Source organism: Amblyraja radiata, chromosome 4 (genome assembly GCF_010909765.2).
Source record: "Amblyraja radiata isolate CabotCenter1 chromosome 4, sAmbRad1.1.pri, whole genome shotgun sequence".
NCBI lineage: Eukaryota > Metazoa > Chordata > Chondrichthyes > Rajiformes > Rajidae > Amblyraja > Amblyraja radiata.
Window position 1 is genome coordinate 95,933,414 of NC_045959.1, and position 23,765 is coordinate 95,957,178.

General features: G+C 43.7%; 1 protein-coding gene across 1 annotated transcript in view; it reads left to right on the top strand.

Annotated features, from left to right (window-relative positions):
• pou6f2 (POU class 6 homeobox 2) overlaps positions 1-23,765 on the top strand; it is a 473,829-nt gene that overhangs the window by 438,784 nt on the left and 11,280 nt on the right. The window contains exons 8-9 of the mRNA XM_033019974.1: positions 1,411-1,576; positions 8,523-8,691. Coding sequence (XP_032875865.1) covers positions 1,411-1,576; positions 8,523-8,691 — 335 coding nt within the window. The remainder of the gene's footprint in view (positions 1-1,410; positions 1,577-8,522; positions 8,692-23,765) is intronic.

The window sequence follows — 23,765 nt, forward strand, 5'->3', positions numbered from 1 at the left end:
TGAAAGACTGGGACCCCGTGTAGCAGTGGCTCACTGCAGCTCCCCAGGGCAAGTGAACAGAGTCAATACACTGTACAAGGGCAGACTGCGCTCTACTCAAAGACATTGTAAATGTACTCAAATCCTACAGATCCCTGCTAGCACTTGCTCCCCATCAGCTACTTGCAAAGTCCTGCCGGACCGAGAGTTTGAAAGTGGATTGTGTCCATTGCACAGCACCTTGTCTCCACCCCACAGTCCAAGGGTCAGTACGAGGATCAGGTCAAAAATTGCGAGCAGCAGCAGATGGGCATTGAGTGTTGGGATGTGAGATTTATTGGCCTGCTCCTTCCACATAATGCAACCACTCCCACCATTATTCAATGGGAATGAGAGCTGACTCCAATTCGATGGCGGGGAGACTGGTTCATTTAGTAGGAGGATGAATTGAACCTCACGTATTAGCATGGCAGGTTGAACAAACAGGGAAAGACATGGTTTCCAGCCTTCCAAACCTTTTGCTTGAGACTACAACCTTCATCCAATGAACCGAGGATCGACACCGGGAGTGAGTGGCTCATAGTTCCCTGCAGAGTGGGTGTAATGTGTGGTACTGTAAGTCCGTGCAGAGAGTGGTGAGGACGGCTGAAAAAATCATCGGGACTTCTCTTCCTTCAATCCTGGACATTGCGAGCAAACGTTGCTTGTCCAAGGCCAACAGCATTATAAAAGACCCCACACATCTCCATCATGGACTGTTCACTCTGCTGCCCTCGGGCAAAAGGTATCGCAGTATAAGGAGCAGAGCGGCCAGGTTTTGCAACAGCTTCTTCCCCCGAGCCATCAGACTCTTCAATTCCATATAATGTGCCACCCCTATTATCTATTTTATCTTTTTATCTATTTTATCTTTTTACCTATTTTATCCTTTTGTTATTTTATGTTGCATGGTGAGCCAGATGCACCGAAATTTCATTCAGACTTGCATTTGTTGGTGTATTTTTAAATGGCAATAATGTCTTTGATTGATTGATTGATTGGTATCAGATTCTCCTCATGTTATCCTGGGTCAAAGCATGACATGTCGATCTATCCACTTTCCACCCCATCTCGTGTGTCGTACTAACACAGCAAGAATCAGAGGTTATGGAGTAAATCGAATGCAAATCGTCTATAACTCACGAGAAAATATCAGTTTGAATTATTGCTGTTGGAATGCTATTCATGATCCGCACAAAATAGAACCAACTATATAAACTAATTTTCATCCTGGGTTTAGTTTTTACAATGCAAAGCCAAAAAGAAGCATTTGCTCTAGTATACGTGCAGAACATGTGTGAATTGATTTTGCTGAATTATTTTCTCCCCCCTGCAGATCTCAGTGTGTTCTAACCTTTGGTTGTATGTTTATGTGTTCTGCTTCCACTGCAGCAACAGCAACAGCATCCGCAGGTAGGCCAGGCAGTGTCCCAGGCTAACCTTCTGCACATGGCACATGGGCAGTCCTCCCTCGCACAAAGCCCAGTGCGCCAAGCCTCCTCTTCTTCCTCTTCATCCTGTTCTTCTTCAGCTCTGAGTGTTGGACAGTTAGTCAGCAGTAAGTAGGGGCTTCTCGCCAATACAGTTGCTTAGCCAACAGCTTCATCTTCAGACAAACATTGTATTGAGTTTATTGCAACTGAACACAATCTAATTGGTTTATGTTATGTCCTAACAAAGTCTGCCCAGGTCAACTCAACACCTGCCTGGAAGATTGGACTTAGAAGACATTAGAGTCATTAGAATTTGTCACGTATTACATTGATTGGCTTTTAAAATGTCATATCAGATGAAACAGGATAAGACTTTGACAGGAATAATATGAAAGGGTGTGGGTAAAATACGGGGACATTGGATTGGAGTACATTGCTCCCAATGAAGTGTCCAGGCAGTTACTTGCTGCATAAGATAAAATGGCCTCCTTTGGTGCACTAGGCTCTGTGGTTCTAAGTGCTAAGTTGTGAGGGGAAGAAAAAATCAGTAAGAGTCCAAATAAAGTCCACCATTCAGAGTTCCTGCCAATCTCATCCCTTCATTGACTTTGACTGATGATCGACTGAAATAGCTGCTTCCATGATTTCTTTGGGGTTTCCACTTAAATCATGCTGGATGAACCATGGCAGAATTTCTACCATGATGGAAATAAAATGAAAACAGAGGAGGCTATTCAGCCCCTTGAGTTGTTCCATCATTGACTGATCTAGGTATCAATGTCATCATTGACTCCATTTCCATTGATTATGTTACCTGACAAAACATCTTATTTACTTCAATAGTCCTCGCAACCAGAGCTTTTTGAGGAAGAGATTTCCGATTTCCTTGGTATGGAGACAAATGACTTTTCTCATAATAACTCACATATTATCTTTTTTTTCTATCTTTTAACAAACCACAAAATCTATCTCCTTGATGTTGCTAGTTTAACACAGTTAAATTGTTAGAATATTTTCTAACTTCTACTCAATCCATCAATGAATAGACAATGCGGCACGGTGGTGCAGCAGTAGAGTTGCTGCCTTACAGCACTTACAGCTCCTGAGACCCGGGTTCGATCCTGACCAGGGGTGCTGTCTGTACAGAGTTTGTACATTCTCCCCGTGACCTGCGTGGATTTTCACCGAGAGCTTCGGTTTCCTCCCACGCTCCCAAGACGTTCTCGTTTGTAGGTTAATTGGCTTGGTTGCAATGTAAAATTGTTGCTAGTGTGTGTAGGATAGTGTTAATGTGTGGGGGTCGCTGGTCGGTGCGGACTCGGTGGGACTAAGGGTCTGTTTCCGCGCTGTACCTCTAAACTAAACTAAATCCTAATACTTCAGCCAAGGTGACCATTATTGTGAATGATAGCACCACCTGCTTGATGGTTCTAGTGACAGGCACAAAGCTGAACATATCATAACCATATCAACATTAAGCAGATGTCACTGGAAATACCTAGTTTTTTTTCTTGTAAAGAGCTGAATTATTAGATAAAACATAAAGTGCCCTATGACTCTAGTGGGAATGCTCTCGTGGATATGTGAGCATGGAGCACACACTGTGCAAAAGAAAGTTTTGTGAGAGACAATAATCAGAGGCACTAACATTATTTCCGGTTTTTAGATTGATCACAGTGTCACATTCCACAGGTCACTGTACGCCTGGGGCTGTATTCAGTCAAAATGGCTCCTGCCCATCTTGAGGCCTGAAAACTGAGTTCGACCTCGAATCATTTTTTTAAAAGTAATTCTTGATTCACTGATGGCTCTCAACCTCAGTGAGTATATCATGGTTCAGGTCCCACTCCAAAGACTCGAGAAAATAGTGTCAGAAGTGCCCCATTTTAGATGAGCTGACTAACCAAGGCTTCAACTGCCCTCTGAGGTGGATTTCAAAGGTCCAACAATACTATTGGAAGATGAGCATGCATATTTTCTTGGAAACCTGACTAATTCAATCGTTTTTAAAGACCAGTTATATTCATGATTAATTAATTTATTTGCACTTCTTTCTTTGCCAATATCTTTTGCTTTCAAATCGCCCCACTATTTCAACTTGAAAAGTGTTTTACTTCAGTTTAGATATACAGCGCAGGAACAGGCCCTTCAGCCCACCAAGTCCGCACTGACCAGCTATCCCCGCACATTAACACTTGCCCTACACACACCAGGGACAATTTACATTTATACCAAGCCAATTGACCTACAAATCTGTATGTCTTTAGAGTGTGGGAGTAAACCGAAGATCTCGGAGAAAACCTACGAAGGTCACGTGGAGAATGTACAAACTCAGCACAGACAGCACCCCTAGTCAGGATCGAACCCGAGTCTCTGACGCTGTAAGGCAACCACCGTGCCACACCTGAATATTTCTAAAATATTTTTTATGTTACCATCACTTAGCATTCTGTTTATTCATCAAACAGAAGTACTTTTATTATTGTAAAATTAACCAGAATTTAAAAAAAGACTAAATTTTTAAAACAATACCAGAGGTTTGATTTTTTTCTGATGTTTTGAAATGATACCTTACATGACAGGACTGTGAAATGGAAGATTTGAAATTGAGGTCATAACTTAATTTGAAAATGCGTGGAAATTGGGATTCCACAATTGGAGCTCTGTCCTCCACAGTCAATTGTCCATCCTTCATTCACCCTGTCATAGTCATAGAGTGATACGGTGTGGAAACAGGCCCTTCAGCCCAACTCGCCCACACCGGCCAACATTGTCCCAGCTACACTAGTCCCACTTGCCTACGCTTGGTCCATATCCCTCCAAACCTGTCCTATCCATGTAGCTGTCGAACTGTTTCTTAAACGATGGGATAGTCCCAGCCTCAACTCCCTCCTCTGGCAGCTTGTTCCATACACCCACACCACCCTTTGTGTGAAAACGTAACGGATTCCTATTAAATATTTTCCCCTTCACTTTGAACCTATGTCCTCTGGTCCTCAATTCCCCTACTCTGAGCAAAAGGCTCTGTGCATCTACCTGATCTACTCCTCTTATGATTTTGTATATCTCTGTAAGATCTCAACTCATCCTGCTGCGCTCTATGGAATAGAGACCCAGCCTACTCAATCTCTCCCTATAGCTCACACCCTCTAGTCCTGGCAACATCCTCGTAAATCTTTTCTGAACCCTTTCAAGCTTGACAATATCTTTCCTATAACATGGTGCACAGAACTGAACACAATATTCTAAATGCGGTCTCACCAACGTCTTATACAACTGCAACATGACTTCCCAACTTCAATACTCAATACTCTGACTAGAGAAGGCCAAATTGCCAATGGCCACCTTATCTACCTGCGACTCGACCTTCAAAGAACCATGCACCTGTACTCCTAGATCCCTCTGCTGTACAACACTATCCAGAGGCCTACCATTTACTGTGTAGGATCCAGCCCTTGTTCAACGTCCCAAAATGCAACACCTCACACTTCTCTGTATTAAATTCCATCTGGCCAATCGATCCAGATCCTGCTGCAATCGTTCACAACCATCTTCACTATCTGCAATACCACTAAGTTTGGTATCATCAGCAAACTTGCTAATCTTGCCCTGTATGTTCTCATCCAAATCAGTGATGTAGATGACAAACAGTAATGGGCCCAGCACCGAACCCTGAGGCACACCACTAGTCACAGGCCTCCAGTCTGAGAAGCAACCTTCCACCATCACCCTCTGCTGCCTTCCATGGAGCCAATTTGCTAATCATTCAGCTATCTCTGCTTGGATCCCTTGCGATCTAACCTTCCAGAGCAGCCTACCATGCGGAACCTTGTTGAGCACCTCACTGAAGTCCATGTACAGAACATCTACAGCTCTGCCCTCATCAACCTTTTTTGTCTCGTCTTCAAAAAAATCAATCAGATTTGTGAGACATGACCTCCCACGTACAAAACCATGCTGACTATCCCTAATCAGGCCTTGCCCATCCAAATGCCTGTTTATCCTTTCCCTCAGAATACTCTCCAGTAACTTACCAACTACAGACGTTAAGCTCACCGGCCTATAGTTTCCAGCATTTTCCCTGTAGCCCTTCTTGAAAAGAGGCACAACATTTGCCACTCTCCAGTCTTCTGGCACCTCTCCTGTATTTAAGGACGACTCATAAATTTCAACCAGGGCTCCTACAATTTCCTCTCTAGTTTCCCACAATGTCCTCGGATATATCAGATCAGGCCCCGGAGATTTGTCTACCTTCAAACACGACAGTACCTTCAGTACTTCTTCGACGGTAACCCTGACTGCTCTCAAGACACATCCAGTGACTGGTCTAATTTCCTCCATCCTACTGTCTTTCTCCTCGGTAAATACAGAGGAGAAATACTCATTTAGGACCTTGCCCATCTCCTGTGCCTCCACACAGAGGTGACCGCTTTGATTCCTGAGAGGTCCCACTCTCTCTCTAGTTACCCTTTTCTCCCTTATGTATTTATAAAATATTTTGGGATTGTCCCTAATGCCACCCGCCAGAACTATCTCCTGGCCCCTTTTTGCCCTTCTGATCTCTTTTTTTAGTTTACTCCTTGGTCCTCCTTTTACTCTATTATTTCATCATGCCCTCTTCTTTATTATGTTATTTTACTTTTTTTTTGCTTCCTCACATAGTACAAATTCTCTGGTCCACATTTTATTTCAGTTACTGAAGTTACTTCTTTAGAACATATCATCTGCTTAAATGTGCGTTCTTCTCTCTTCCCACTATGAAATTGTGAAAATTGCGTAAAAATAACAAATGGCCGACCCATCTTTATGAGATGAATATTCGAAAAATCAGTGTTCCCTCCGTAGTTGTTGCCTTCCACATTTCTAGCATCAACAGTGTTTGCAACTGGGCTTTGAGCTGAAATAAAGATTTTAAGGGCCCGTCCCACTTGGCGATTTTTTCAGCGACTGCCGGCATCATTGACTGACGTATCAGGCTACCGAAAAAGTGGCGGTGTGATGCAGCGTGACGCGGCGTGATGATGTATTGACGCACAGTGTTTCCTCAAGTGTCGCAACATTTATTTCGTCGCCACTGGATTTTGAAATGTTCAAAATCTTTTGGCGACCCTGATATGACGCCGGCAGTCACCGAAAGAAATCTCCAAGTAGCACAGGCCATTTATACGCTTGCCTAAATTTTACCAGTTTTAATACCATCTTTGATCTTCTTACTCATAGAAAATACAATTTAGATGGTGATGGCGCAGCTGATGAATGAGAGTGCATGAGTGATGGGACTGGTATTTTTTTGAGGTACTCAAGGATCAAATTTGTGATCATTGCACCTAGATTAGCCACAGGAAGCATTTGTCTGTTTGCCCCAAATAGAGCAGAGATCGGTGGAGAAACATGCCTACTCTCTGAAAAGAAGGATAGGTATTAAATAGGCTACACAACTGGATGACTGCCCTCCTGTTCACTCACCCATGCCCCTCTTTTACTGAAATCTCTTTTACACATTTGTTACTATCTCACACACTTCATAAATCGAGCTTCATGTAAAACTCTGGTATCCATATGTGATTCGTACCACAGTCTTATGAAAGCCCTTTGAATGTTTATAATTCCATGGTTGGAATTAAGCATCAGGATCAATCATTTGGAATCAGGATTTGATCCTTGAGTATCTAGGAGGATACAAGAAAAATAACAGTCCTCTCACTCCTGCACTTTCCGCACTCCCCTGCTGAGTCACCGCCATCTAAATACCTTTGTATGAGTAAGAAGATTAAAGATGGTATTAAAAGTGGTACCATTTTCGTAAGTGTATAACATCTTTATTTCAACTCAAAGCCCAGTAGCAAACACTGTCGATGCTAGAAATGTGGAAGGCAACATCTGCTGAGGGAACACTGATTTTTGAATATCCATCTTATAAAGATGGGTTGGCCATTTTGTTCTTTTTATGCCACAGGTTTGCTCTTTCCATTCTCCCGTTTGAATGATTTTCTTCCAACCTGCAGTTGTCATTATTTTTTTCTGCTGCTACTTTTCTCCCACTGTAAGCTCAAACCTGCTTCCTCAGCTTTTTTCTCTCTTTACTCATTGTTTTTTTTTATTCCTTCACCCATCCCCAACTCCAGCCATTCAGTCACATTCAAACAGACTCTGCTCCCAGCCTGTCACTTCCAAACCTCATACACATTATAATTTAGGTACCATTTTCCATAGAAAAAGGCACTGCAGTAATGCTAAGGTGCCCAGAGTCTTTGAGGTGTTCAATAAAGTGATGATGCTACAGTATTATCACTGTGCATGTAATAGCTCACACCTTTTTAGTCAATCCTCAAGTAGATTTATACATTGCAGGTAGTCTAGTCAGTGCTTATTTACTGGTACTCCCTCTCAAATGGTAGTAAATGAAAAAAATAAATGAAGAATGCAGTAAGTATTGCCTGTAGCCCGACGTGTGCTTGCAGCTTCATCTATTGGAATATACTGGCTGCTTTTACGGGCTTGTATTTCTGTTTAGTCAGTGTGGTCATTATTTTGGTATGTGCATGACCAGTATGGATCTATGTGTAAGTGTGTGTTTGTGCATAAGTGCGTGTGCATCATTAACGTGTTTGTGTCAATTTGAACTGTCCCCAGTAGGAAGGCAGTTGTTTTCTTCTTAGGCAGTCCCCCGGGATCAAGGTTGGCTTACTTCCACAGCTCTGTGGGTTCGGAGATGGTTAAGGAAGCGAACGTGTAATTCACAGACGCTTTCATAGATGGGACAGGAGGTGGCTGCAAGGGATGGATAGTTTGTGAGGAGGTGCTCTCTTTCGACTGCTTATGCAGGGCTTCTATGTGCTCCTGATGCATGGCCTAAGAAAAGTGGGGAGAATGTAAAACATGCAACCACAACTGCTCCGTTATATCCTCAGTACCCACTAATTGGGAGCAATGAAACCAAGCCCTCCAGTCTTGTGTTAAGTATGCATGTAGATGTCTATGTGAGTCTCTTTCAGTGCTTGTGTATGTGTGTATCTTTGTGTGTCTACTCCATAATCCACTGACACACTTGTGTTTATGCATTCACTACAGATCCTCAAACAGCAGCCAGTGAAGTTGATGGAGTAAACCTTGAAGAAATTCGTGAGTTTGCAAAAGCTTTTAAAATTCGACGTCTGTCTCTAGGTCTGACACAGACGCAGGTTGGACAGGCCTTAAGTGCCACTGAGGGACCAGCATACAGCCAATCTGCCATCTGCAGGTAGCTAAGTACTTTGTGACTTTTGGAATTTGTCCAGTATGCTTGGTGAGTGTGTCAAAACATGTTTAACTGCAACTTCTATCATTACCATTATTAACAGTGGAATTAATGTTAATGGAAATAGGACATTAAAAAATGGTAACATTTAGATTATGAATTTATTTTACCCTTAGTAACTGTAAGTACCAACTGAAAGTAACTGAGTGTATAAAATGTTTCTATGAGAAACAATGGTCTAGAAATTGGATCATGATCAGAAATGGTTAAATAAGTCCATTGGCCTTGTTTGTATAACCTGTATGCTCTTGGTGGCATTCACGGTTTCTTAGGTATCAGTTACAGATGTAATATTCCAGGGTGGTGGCAGGGAAAGTGGAGATGAACAGGGTCCCTGCTACCAGTAGAAGTCTCCAGCTCGAATATGAAACTGGTGGGGAGCATACCGAACCCTCCCGGCTTAATATTACAGAAAATAGCTTTCCACCTCCAGTCCAGAAACAGATCAGCTTGTCAATGCCAGTCTTTTCTTTAACACAAGTATTCTTCCCTTTTCATCTCACTCAAATTGCATAATCTTCTTTTCCTTTCAAATTTATGTGATTGAATAGCATCCCATTAAATGTATCCATGCTATTCACTTTAGGTATATTTATGAGAGTGTTTAGTTTAATATAGAGATACAGTGCGGATACAGGCCCTTAGGCTCACCGAGTCTGTGCCGACCAGCGATCTACGCACATTTACACTATCCTACACGCACTAGGGATGATATAGATTTATAGAAAGCCAATTAACCTGCAAACCTGTACGTCTATGGAGTGTGGGATGAAACTGAAGATCTGGGAGAAAACCCATGTGGTCACGAGGAGAACGTACAAATTCCGTACAGACAGCACCTTAGACTAGGCCATATATCAACAAATCGTGGTGAGTTCAAGGACAACTGACATCCGTTGCAGGTGCTAAATGATAAGACTCGTGTATGTTCTTGAGGCCAAATACCATACTGATGGCCACCGTGGCCAACTTTCCGTCAATCAAGCTTGCATAAAGAAGGAGTGTCAACCCGAAACGTCACCCATCCTTCTATCCAAGGATGCTGCCTGTCCCGCTGAGTTAATCCAGAATTTTTGTGTCTATCTCCGCCATGATGCCTATATGTAATATCCATCCAAGGCTAGTCTCTGTAAAAAAGTATCAGTTAACAACTGCTTTTTTGACCAGAATAAAGGTGCAAGAAAATCTTGAATCAACCTCCCTCCCCCTTGGCCTTAACTTCTTAAGAGCCATTGAAAATTAATCATTGGGCTATTAAATCAAAGGAAGAACCAAAGAAAGTGGAAGACCAAAGATGCCACTTTTAAAAGTCATTCTCAGGATATAGCTATCAATACATTTCACTGTATCTCCTGAGATTTACAGAGTTGACTCAATCCTGATCGACCTAAATGTAGTGTCTGGTGGCTCTTTGGTGTTTCAGCTTGCCAAGGCAAATAACACAGATAGAGCTATTAACAAAACATCCTTCATTGAGGCCAGTTAATTCTCAACTAACAGCAGTGGCTGGTGCACCATGCATCAAAGTTATAACACATGATGCGTGCAATTCTTTTAGGTATCCTTGCACCACGCACATTGATTCCCCTTTAAAAGGAAATGAACCCATTCAAACAATCAATTATCTACTTATATAAATTTATACAAAGCTAAAATATTTTCATTTGAATATGAAATTATCTACTCAAACAGGTATGAATTCAATCAATATTCTTAATAGAACATAATTTTTAAGAACTCCACCACTGCAAATCTGCCACTGTCGTCCCTGAAATGCCCACTCCAGATGCCTTCAATTCTTGTGGGTCACCTCCACCTGTAATTCTCATGTCAATACTGGTTGTCACATTTGCCCAACTCAAAGCCATCTCTGCTGATCTGGTGTCCGGTGCCGACCTTTCTTGGTCCACTTTTTTCCCCTCTACCTGCCCTTCAAAGTAGGCTGCACCTAATTAGGGCGGCACGGTGACGTGGCTGCAGAGTTGCTGCCTTACAATGCAAGAGACCGGGTTCAATCCTGACTACGGGTGCTGTCTGTACGGAGTTTGTACGTTCTCCCCGTGATCTGCATGGGTTTTCTCTGAGACCTTCGGTTTCCTCCCACACTCCAAAGACATACAGATTCGTAGATGAACTGGCTTGGTATCAATGTAACATTGGCCATAGTGTGTGTAGGATAGTTTTAATGTGCGGGGATCACTGGTCGGCTCGGACTCGATGGGCCGAAGGGCCTGTTTCCGCGCTATAAGTCTCTAAACTAAATTAAACCTGACTCAACTGGGCCTGCAACCTGTAACCCGTTGTTTATTTTTGGTAAAGGACAACTATGGTGGAATGTGGGGTGGTCCTGTATATGGATAGGCCATTGGTAGATGATGAGACGTGAACCACTTTTCTGTTGATTCCTTCATTGTGCAGGCAAACCCTTCAGTCTTCTCACTGGTCGCTGAATGGTATAAATGATAGGAGTGGAATTAAACCATTCAGCCCATCAAGTCTGTCATTTTGTCCCTCCTAACCCCTTTCTCCCCATTTCCCTGACACCCGTGCTAATCAAAAATCTATCTATGCCTTCAAAATATCCACTGACTTTGCCTCCACAGCTTTCTGTGACAAAGAATTCCACAGATTCACCACCCTCTGACTGAAGACATTACTTCTCTTTTCCTTCCTAAAGGAACGTCCCTTAATTCTGAGGCTATGACCTTTTGTCCTAGACTCTCCCACTAGTGGAAACCTCTCCACATCCACTCGATCCAAGCCTTTCACTATTCGGTACGTTTCAATAAGGTCCCCCCTCATTCTTCTAAACTCCACTAGTACAGGCCGAATGCCGTCAAACGTTCATCATATGTTAACCCAATCATTCCTGGGATCATTCTTGTAAACCTCCTCTGGGCCTTCTCCAGAGCCAGCATATCTTTCCTCAGATATGGTGCTCAAAATTGCTCACAATACTCCAAAATTGGCCTGACCAGCGCCTTATAAAGCCTCAGCATTACATCCCTGTTTTTGTATTGAAATAAATGCTAGCATTGCGTCTGCCTTCTTGCGTGGATGTGAATGTGAACTATGCAAGATTCCATTATAGAGGAGGAACAAGGCAAACTGTGCCGACCTGAACTGTGAACCATTCTTAGAAACCAGTTCTCCAGGGAGGCCATGTGTTGCAGAAAATGTCCTTGAGGAGTGGACAAACGGATGAGCCACACTTATAACTACTTCATGTGGCAATCAGCGAACAAGAGGAAGTGGTGACACAATGAACTGCAGATGCTGGAATCTTGAGCAAGAGACAAAGTTTCTGGGGAAACTCAAAGGGTCAGTTGCGACTGTGGAGGGAATGGACGGAGTACATCTCGGGTCAGGACCCTCTCCCGATTAATGGAGAAGTGCAAGAGAAAGCTGGAAAAGAGAGATGATAGAGGGGCAAAGCGTGGCAAGAGATAGGTGGATTACAGGCTGGGGACGGGGTGATTTGCAGTTGGGGAAGTAAAGTGACTAAGGTTAGAAAGTGAAAAAGAGAAAAATGGGTTTGAGATAAGGAAAGAAGAGGAGTGGAATGTAAAGCTGGAGAGAGGAATATTCATGGAAGGGCCAGTAGGGAGAGAAAAGACGGGGGGGGGGGATAAAGGAGGAGTAGGGACAGTGTTGGGAGGGGTAGGAGATGACCATAAGGAGGATGGAAAAGGACAGAGTGATGAGAGACGATGGGAAAATGTGTGTGCACCAGGTGACAGGAAAGAGATGCGGGTTGGAGGGTACTAGTTAAAATTGAATAATACAATGTTTCTAGCATTGGGTTGTAAGCTACCCAGGTGCAATATGAGGTGCTGTCCGTCCATTTTGTGTGAGGTCTCTCTCTGGCAATGGAGAAGGCCCAGGACAGAAAGGTCGGCATGGTAGTGAGACGAGGAGTTGAAGGAGTTAGCAACCGAGAGCTCCAGCAAGCATTGGTACGCAGAGCGCAAGTGTTCAGTGAAACAGTTGCCTTGTCTATGCTTTGTCTCACCAAGGAGGAAGTAGTTCTTTCCCAATATTTAGATAAGAGATACAGCACGGGACCAGACCTCAGGATGGAACCCGGGTCTCTGGCGCTGTAAGGCATTAGCTTTCTACCACTGCGCCACCGTGCCGCCCTATGGGAGGAAATCAACATGCATGCATTGCAAGGGACAAGGCGATTACATGCATAGTATTAGATGAATGCCCAATGTAAAGCCAGTTTAAGGAAATGTTGTCATGGTAATCTTGCAAGGAATAGCGTGACAGTTCTCTTTTGGGAGAAATAAACAGCTTCAAAGATTACCTGAAAACAGCAGAAATATTCTTCATAACCTGACACACCTAAAATGTTAGCTGCTACTTTAATCCCACTCTGAGCCATTTTAATTTGAAGAAATTAGCAAGGGCATATCTTCTGCCATTTGTTGAGAAGCATAAAGGGCCTGTCCCACTTACGTGATTTTTCAGGCGACTTGCCAACACCTATCATAGTCGCAGCAGGTCGGCGAAAATGTCAAAATTATGAAAATCCAGCTGACCAGAAAAAGGTACGACTCTTTGGGCGACTATTCACGACCATACAGGCGTCACCCCACGACATGTCGCCTGTATGGTCGTGGTGACGCCTGGTTTGGGCGTGAGCAGTCGCCCAAAGAGCCGTACCATTTTCTGGTCGCTGTTGCATTTTCAACCTGGTGAAAATTTTCAGCGACCCTAATGATGGGTGCCGGCAAGTAGCCGAAAAAATCATGTAAGTGGGACAGGCCCTTAATTCATTTGGACCATAGTCGTGTTTCTCTCTGCAAATGCAGAAATGGTTTTCTTTAGTTTCCTATTCTATTTGCTATACTGCCAAAATACGGCAGGTTTCTTGATATGCCAACGGGTTCACTAATCCAGGGCAGGTGCTGGAATTTAAATGCGCCAGCCTTTAGGTGGCATTTTGGGTGAGTGCACACTTTGATTTTCATTACAAAGAATGAGCATTTGACTATGAATCCAGCACTTCCCTTCATCCTCGATGTTCCTCTTTTGACCCCTTGGGTCAATCCACTCAATGGCCTCCTGGGATGAAAAGTGGAGAAGTGAGCTGCCTCGGGCAATGCCTCTAATGTACTCCATAGCCTGGGGCTCATGGCCAGAGTCGCACTTTGGGTCATAGAGCATCTTTCGTTCCTGGAAAGGGTGGCCACGTCATCCAGGGTCAATGCAGGCAGTCCTCAAAGTCACAGCCCCCTCCCATAGGGTTAGTGACTGGACCTTTGTTTCCTGTGCTGGATGCATCCCAGTTCTCCATCCGTCGGATCAGCTGGTTTATGCCTGCATCATAAATGCCAGCTGCCCAATAACAGAATAGCTAGCACCATTCTAAACATAAGCAGTCATTCAGTACAACTGCATTGATGAGCAACAGGACCATCCTGTGGGTGCCCTTCAGGGAGGTTCTGTTCCCCGTGACCCTTTCCATGTCATGGAAAATTTAGGAGCAGCCCGCTTAAGCCTCCACCACCATTCAATAAAATTATAGCTGATGAGCTTGTAATATCAAATATCCTACTCAATAAACCTCTAACGCATTGCTTATCAAGAATCGATTTACTTCCTGATAAACCAATAAAATATTCAATGGACAATAGCCAATAGACAACAGACAATAGGTGCAGGAGTAGGCCATTTGGCCCTTCGAGCCAGCACCGCCATTCAATGTGATCATGGCTGATCACCCACAATCAGTTCCTGCCTTCTCCCCAAATCCCCTGACCGCTATCTTTAAGAGCCCTATCTAGCTCTCTCTTGAAAGTATCCAGAGAACCGGCCTCCACCGCCCTCTGAGGCAGAGAATTCCACAGACTCACAACTCTCTGTGTCAAAGAGTCTGCTTCCACCACCGTTGAGTAAGAGAGTTCCAAAGACTCACAACTTTAAGAGGAAAGGTTCGATCACATCTCTGTCCTAAATAGCAGTCGCGTCACCATATACCACCCTGTCTACATTGAGTGGTTCCATCCAGCCCCCATTTACTCTTCTAACTCCATCAGATACAAGCATCGCCTCAAACATTAACTCATCCATTCCAAGCATGAGTCGAGAACCACAAACAACACATTAACATCCTTCCTTAAATAAGGAAACCAATACCGTAAAAAGATTACCAGATGTGGCCTCACCAATGTCCCACAAAACTGATGTTATTTGCCCCAATATCCAATGACCCCATTCATCTTTACCAGGAGCCAAGATAAACAGATTCCATCATCACCAAAAGGGAGCAAACTCTTATCTAGTTTATTCTGCTTTTGATGATTCTTGAAAAGTTCTATCCATTTCAACATTTTGTATTGTTAAAGATCTTCCTTAAGAGAGGGAAAGTGCTTTTCCTCCCTTTTAATGTTGGTGTTATGAGTGGTTGCAGTAGGGGGCAGTTTAAAATGGCATTGCTCAATAACTCTCCATTATATTGCATCGATTGTTACCGCATACAGAGCTCCAGCTTGTACAGCACAGGAAACCTTGACTACTTCGACCCTCTTTGCTGTCTTGTCTTATAGGGAATTTCAGTGCAGAAAATCACTCCATTTTTTTCAATCCTGTCAAAGAGATCACTATTAAATTTGTCACTCTATGTATGTGTACATTTTGGCACGTCGTCTTAGTACATACGTTCACAATGCAGTATAAATTTGAAGAATACAATTAGTTTAAAGCAATGAGCACATAAGCTACAGGACGGTACGGCACGGTGGCGCAGCGGTAGAGTTGCTGCCTTACAGCAAATGCAGCACCGGAGACCCAGGTTCGATCCCGACTACAGGTGCTGTCTGTACGGAGTTTGTACGTTCTTCCCATCACCTGCGTGGGTTTTCTCCGAGATCTTCGGTTTCCTCCCACACTCCAATGCCGTACAGCTTTGTAGGTTAATGGGCTTGGTAAATATAAAAATTGTCCCTAGCGTGTGTAGGATAGTGTTAGTGTGTGGGGATCGCTGGTCGGCGCTGACCCGGTGGGCCGAAGGGCCTGATTCCGCGCTGTATCTCGAAACTAAACTAAAATAAGAGAAATAGGATTATTTCAAAATTAAGGGCTTGATGATATAAATATCTCAAAAACTGATGGCTCGCATACCTTGCACTTAAATAAGACAGGGTGGATAATGTCTTGGAGGCACAAGAGACTGCAGATTCTGAAATCTGTACCAAAAAACTGAGAGCCATTGGAGCAACATAGCGGGACAGGAGCATCTGGGAAGGGAAATGAAGAGTTAAAGTTTCCGGTTGAGACTCTTCATCTAGACTTGTTTGATTTCTCATTGTGGCAAGCTGTGAAACTCAGTGGAAAATCAATCAATCAATCAATCAATCAATCAATCAATCAATTTTATTGTATAGCACATTTAAAAACAACTCACGTTGACCAAGAACTGTACATCAGTTCAGATACTAATGTGCTACATACAACGGTGGACGGACCTAACACTACATACATAAACTGTTTACAGCGCCCCCTCAGAAGGCCTCAAAAACGCTAGGGAGTAGAAATAGGTTTTAAGTCTAGACTTAAAGGAGTCAATGGAGGGAGCAGTTTTGATGAGGAGAGGGATGCTGTTCCACAGTCTAGGTGCTGCAACCGCAAAAGCGCAGTCACCCCAGAGCTTAAATCTAGACCGCGGGATAGTCAGTAGCCCCAAGTCGACCGTTCTGAGGGACCTGGAGGTAGAATGGTGGATTAGAAGATTTTTGATATAGGAGGGGACAAGCCCGTTAAGGGCTTTGTATACAAATAAGAAAAGTAGGATAATACTAGACTAAGTGGGACCCGTTGGGTCCCATGTTCACACTGGAGGGCTGGTTCCCCAACGCAATATTCCACCTCTCCACCAATGCCAATATTGGTGGCCAGTGGGGGGGGGGGGGCGCTTTGTGGAGTGCTAGTATGGGTATTGTGGGCTGAAGGGACTGGTTTCCAGAGGGCTAGTATGGACAAATGAATTCTTGGGGTGGAAGCACAGTCACTCAAGCCTGGTGTGTTGGCAGCTCACTCATGGCTGGTGGGCTACCAGTTGACTCGCGGCTATTCCTTGAAATTCCATTTCAAGCAGGGTGCAAGGCCACTAAATTCAAGTGCAGTTTCTTACCACTTCAAGCAGGATGCAAGGCCACCAAATTCAATTGCAGTTTCATACCACTTCAAGCAGGATGCAAGGCCACCAAATTCAATTGCAGTTTCATACCACTTCAAGCAGGAGGCAAGGCCACTGAATTCAAGTGTAGTTTCCTACCATTTCAAGCAGGGTGCAAGGCCACCGAATTCAAGTGCAGTTTCCGACCACTTCAAGCAGGGTGCAAGGCCACCAAAGTCAAGTGCAGTTTATTACCACTTCAAGCAGGGTGCAAGACCACCAAATTCAAGTGCAGTTTCGTGCCACCAAACAGGGTGCAAGGCCACCAAATTCAAGTGCAGTTTCATGCCATTTCAAGCAGGGTGCAAGGCAACCAAATTCAATTTTTTTAAACCCTAATAACACTTTTTTTTTTCGTTGATGGGAAGAATCACCTGCACCTGATGAGCGGCGGGGGACTGAGTAAGATAGCGAAAAATCACAGCCATAAGTGGTAGCGTTTAATCTAAAATCAATATACAGTGCAAACAGGAAGTTGTCAAGTTTCCACCAGCTTCCATTTTTGCAGTGCAGCATTTCAAAGCAGTTACCACCACCAACAACAACCATTTGCAGTGCAGCATTTCAAAGCAACCACATTTTCATTTTCAAACCACATTAAGGGCACCCACAGTTGAGTAGACATGTGTTCAGTGTTATTCACAGCAGAGAGACGTGGCCCTCTCGCTTCCTCCATCTTGCAGAGACTGAGTGATGCACAACACTTCCGGGTTTTATCGTTTCCTTCCCCCTTCCACCAGCAGGGGCAGCAGAGAGAATGTCAACATTATTTAAACATTAATAACTCTTTTATTTTTCATAGATGGGAAAAATCCTCTTGTCCTGCGCAGCGGAGGGGGACTCTGAGTAAGATGGCCAAAAATCACAGCCATAAGTGGCAGCGTTTTTTCAAAAATCATGAAACAGAAAACAGGAAGTGGTCAAGATCTTACTTTTAGTAATATAGATTTTGACTGTTGGTAAGCAACAATCCAATTTCAGAACAGGCATTGTTACCATTCCTCTGGTAAGCTGTGGTTGGAAAACAGGCAGTCACCAGCTCTGAGTTGGTGTTATTGCAGACAATTCATTGATGGCAGAGGACTTGGAACCACTGACCTCCTTGCTATTTGTTTAGCGATACAGCACATAAACAGGCCCTTCGGTCCACCGAGTCCATGCAGCCGATTGGTCACATGTTCACACTCGTTCTCCATTTTCCCACTTTCTCATCCACTCCCTACAAACTAGAGGCAATTTTTTTACAGAGGCCGAGTAATCTCCAACCCGCACATCTATAGGATGTGGAACGAAACTGGAGCACATGTAGCAAACCCGCGCAGTCACAAAGAGAATGTGCAAACTCCACACAGACAACTCCTGAGGTCGGGATCGAACCGGGATCTCTGGCATTGTGAGCAGCAGCTCTATCAGCTGCCACCGCCGTGGGGCCCAATTGTGTTGTGCATTCTTGTTCCTTGCCCACAAGGATAATTGAAAACCGTGACCTTTTGGGCTTCCTAGACCAGATCAGTGCAAAAAATATTTAACCGAGTGAGTAGACATGCTTCCCCCCTGCTGTTTTCCAAAATGCTAGCAGGGTCTTGTACACATCAAATAACTTGCATAATGAATCTGTCACTTGAAACTGATAGACACAAAATGCCGGAGTAACTCAGACTAAAGAAGGGTCTCGACCCGAAACGTCACCCATTCCTTCTCTCCAGAGATGTTGCCTGTCCCGCTGAGTTACTCCAGAATTTTTTTGTATATCTTTGGTTTAAACCAGCATCTGCAGTTCCTTCCTACACTTGAACTAGATAAGAGGCTCTCCAGATGCTAGCAATAAACAAGAACACAACAACATTCACCCATTCAGTCAAATTACATTTGATCTTTGCCTCACCTCCAATTGCTCTTTTGGCTATATGATTAGCTAACTGATTACCTAACAATATGGCCGCGTTCCATGTTGGATGATGGTGGTGGTCAAAGTGCCGTATAAATGGAATGGTATTCCTTTATTCAAGTTATTAACATTATTATACCAGCCACCCAAAATTTAAATCTATTCCTTTTATATAAGTCGTTGATATGGATTGTAAATGGTGAAAGCCCCAGTACTGATTCCAGTTGCACCCCACCTGTTCCAAATTGCCTACTTTAAAATGACGCAGTTATCTCAACTCTCTGTTAGTTAGCCAATCCTCCATCCATGTCATGAGCTCTTACCTGCACAGTAAACCTCCTTGTGAAACCAATTTTTTGAATGCCTTTTCTAAATCCAGCATCAGTGCATTCATCAGTTCACTTTTATCCAGAACAGAATATGCAGGAGATATTCAGCTGAGCAGGCTGCATCTGTGGGAAGAGAAAGAGTTAACATTTTAAGTTAAAAATCCTTCCTCAGAACTGGCAATGAGACAAACAAAGATTGTGAAGCTGCAGGGAGAGTGGGGGAGTGGGGGTGTCTCTTGTAGAGTAAAGACAGACACATAAAGCTGAAGTAACTCCGCAGGACAGGCAGCTTCACTGGATAGAAGGAACGGGTGACGTTTCGGGTCGAGACCCTTCTTTGGACTGAGTCAGGGGAGAGAGACACACAGAGATATGGAGGGGTGTGGTGTGAAAATGAGACATCAAAGGGGACGCAGAACAAGGAAATTGTAGAGTAGGTGATTGTTAGCTGGGGAAGGTGACAACAAAGCATACAAAGGTAAAAGTTAATCAGGGAGACAGTCAGACTGGTTGTAAGCTGCCCAAGTGAAATATGAGGTGCTGTTCCTCCAATTTGCGTTGGGCCTCACTCTGAAAGTGGAGGAGGCCCAGGACCTTTGCAGAGTAAAACTGGAGTGACAATGTGATAAACAGTAAACATGGTTATCTGGCCAATAACTGAATGGGAGTGATCAGAAAGTGAGACACAGAAAAACAGTGAGTGTAGGAGACACAAGAGACCGTAGATGCTGGAGTAAAAATAAACTGTCAGAGGAACTCGGCGGGCCAGACTGAATCTGCGGAGGGAAATGATCCAGATTCAGGATTAAACGTAGGAGTGCTCAGATGCAGCCTAACTTGTTGCCTGTTTGCAATTTACAGTATTTTCTTTTTTTTAATTTAGATTTCCATCATCTGCAATTCCTGTTTTGATTTTCCCTTTCCATTCATCGAATATGCGGCAAATAACAGGCAATTCCCGTTATTTATGTATGTTCTTGGCTGGCGGGTAACGACACCATCAATGCCACTTTCTCATCTATTGAGCCTTTTTATAAATTAACAACAATCAAAATTAGGTCCTAAAAGTGGGACAGGGGCTTAAGTCTTAATGCACTTTATCAGTTTATTTATTCATGTGTGTATATATTTATATAATGGTATATGGACACACTGATCTGTTCTGTAGTCATGCCTACTATGTTCTGTTGTGCTGAAGCAAGGCAAGAATTTCATTGTCCTATCAGGGACACATGACAATAAACTCTCTTGAATTTTGAATCTTGAATCTCTCTTGAAGCCCAGACTTAAGCAAATCCTGATTCCTGGAAGAAACAGAGTTGTGGGCCTGTTCCACTTAGACGATTTTTTATGCAACTACAGGTGACTAGTTTGTCGCCACATGTTCGCCGGTGGTCGCCGGGAGTAGTCTCAGTCGCGCAAAAAGTCGTAGCGTCTTTCTGGTCGCCGCTAAATTTTCAACATGTTGAAACATTTTCGGCGACAGTGGGTTTGACGCCAATGAGCGTAGCTTGACTTCTCCTGACGTAGGTGCTGTCGTAGGTTGTCGCCAGGATGACGTAGGTTATCGTCGGTTTTTCGGCAACCTGCTTCGACTATGACAGTAGCGGCAGTTGCCTAAAAAATCGTCAAAAGTGGGACAGGCCTTTAGAGTCCCCCCCTCAAAGGATTCCCCACATGACCTAACCAGATCAGTCTCCAACTCCAGAGCTAGGCTGCCTTTCCAACTAATACTTCATAAATATATAGTGTGCCGTGTGATTTTAAAGCACATATTCCTCAGAAATCAGTAGATTCTCATCAACTCGGAATGGTCACTGCAGCCGAGTCAATTAACTGGCATCACGTTAAAGCTTTCTCTGCCTCAGGGAGGCCGGTTCTCTGGATACTTTCAAAAGAGAGCTAGATAGGGCTCTTAAAGATAATGGAGTCAGGGGATATGGGGAGAAGGCAGGAACGGGGTACTGATTAGGGATGATCAGCCATGATCACATTGAATGGCGGTGCTGGCTCGAAGAGCCGAATGGCCTACTCCTGCACCTGTTGTCTATTGTCTATGTGCAAATTCTCCTTTATCAAGGCTTAACATAACTAAACCCCAAAGCATAACAGATACACAGAAAGGACACAAAATGACCATAATCATTTTCAACATCAACCATTGAATATTGAAGGACTTCTCCAGAACAGTATCCCTGCCTAAAGTGCATTTTCAAAGCTCTAATAGCTTCTGAATATAATATCCTCGGTGCAAAGCTAAAGCATGTTGTCCTTTGTACATGTTTAAGACGGGCAGACAGCGCTCTGCTTGGAAGGTTGCGAATATCATGGGGGTGGCTGCTGCAGGAGGAACTCTTTTTCACACAAAGAGTTGTGAGTGTGTGGAATTCTCTGCCTCAGAGGGCAGTGGAGGCTGGTTCTCTGGATGCTTTCAAGAGAGTTAGATAGAGCTCTTAGGGATAGCAGAGCTAAGGGATATGGAGAGAAGGCAGGAACGGGCTACTGATAACATTGCCATGATCACATTGAATGGCGGTGCTGGCCCGAAGGGCAGAATGGCCTACTCCTGCACCTATTGTCTATTGTCTGTTGAATGGATTTTAACAGCTGCCTGGTTATCTTGCACAGCACCCAGTGAAACATCTTCCTGTGGTGGCAAATCGGCTGAACATCCATGGAAAAACAACCCAGTAAAGGAGTATTCCAGACAGTGTCTTTAGTTGCACGATTCCAGGTGCTGGCTCCTAGACCTGTGGGAAGGCAGCCTGGGCCACATGTTGATCACTTGTTCCAGCGAACGGCAACACTTGCAAGTCAGACATATTTTAGCTAGGCAAAACTCAAAAGGAGAAAGCTGGAAAAGAGATGGAGGTGGGACAAAGCCTGCCAAGTGATAGTTGTCAATTGCGTTGTCCCACCCCAACTCTTTTCCAGCTCTCACCACCCTACTACAATCAGTCTTAAGGCAGAGATAGACAAATTCTTGATTAGAATGGGTGTCAAGGGTTTGGGGTGAAGGCAGGAAAATTGGATTACAAGGCAAAGATCAGCCATGATTGAATGGCGGAATAGACTCGATGGGCTGAATGGCCTAATTCTCCTCCTATAACTTGTGAACTTGTGAAGAATGTGCCGACCCAAAACATGGCCTGTCCATGTCCTCCACAGATGTTGCCTAACCCGCTGAGCTATTTCAGCACGCTGTGTTTTACTCAAGATTCCAGCATAAAAACATAGAAACATAGAAAATAGATACAGGAGTAGGACCATTTGGCCCTTCGAGCCAGCATTGCCATTCAATATGATTATGGCTGATCATCCCCAATCAGTACCCTGTTCCTGATTTTTACACATTAATCTCCTTGTCAAAGGCTTTTTGAAAGTCCAGATACACCACATCCACTGGCTCGTCCTTATCCATTCTATTTGTTACATCCTCAGAAAATTCCAGAAGATTAGTCAAGCATGATTTCCCCATCATAAATCCATACTGACTTTGACCGATCCTGTCACTGCTTTCCAAATGCGCCACTATTACATCTTTAATAATCGACTCATGCACTTCCCCACTACCGATGTCAGGCTAACTAGTCTATAATTCCCTGTTTTCTCTCTCCCTCCTTTCTTAAAAAGTAGGGTTACATTGACTACCCTCCAGTCCACAGGATCTGATCCAGAGTTTATAGAACATTGGAAAAAGATCCCCCATGCATCCACGATTTCTAGGGCCACCTCCTTGAGTACTCTGGGATGCAGACCAACCGGTCCTGGGGATTTATCTGCCTTCAGTCCCAACACCATTTCATGACTAATGTGAATTTCCTTCAGTTCCTCCATCACGCTGGATCCTCTGTCGCCTAGTATTTCTTGGAGATTGTTTGTGTCTTCTTATTGAAGACAGAACCAAAGTACAAAGCACTGCCATTTCCTTGTTTCCCATTATAAATTCCCATTATGTTTCTGACTGTAAGGGACCTACTTTTGTCTTCACTAATCTTTTCCTCTTCACATATCTAAAGAAGCTTTTACAGTCAGTTTTTAAGTTCCCTGAAAGCTTTCTTTCATGTTCTATTTTCCCCTTCTTAATTAAGCCCTTTGTCCTCTGCTGTTGAATTCTCAATTTCTCCCAGTTTGCTGCTTTCTCTGGCCAATTTATATGCCTCGTCCTTGGATTTAACACTATCCCTAATTTCCCTCATTAGCCACGGTTGACCCTCCATCCCTGTTTTATTTTTACGCCAGACAGGGATGAATAATTGTTGTAATTCATCCATGCGATCTTTAAATCTTTGCCATTGTATATTCACCGTCAACCCTTTAAGTATCATTTGCCAGTCTATCCTAGTCAATTCCCGTCTCATACCATCAAAGTTACCTTTCTTGAAGTTCAGGACCCGGGTCTCTGAATTAACTGTGTCACTCTCCATCTTAATGCAGAATTCCACCATATTTTGGTCACTGTTGCCCAGGGGGCTTTGCACAACAAGATTGCTAACTAATCCTTCCTCATTACACAGATGGCCTGCCCTCTAGTTGGTTCCTCTACATATTGGTTTAGAAAACCATTCCATATACACTCCAGGAAATCCTCCTCCTCAGTGCTGTTACCAATTTGGTT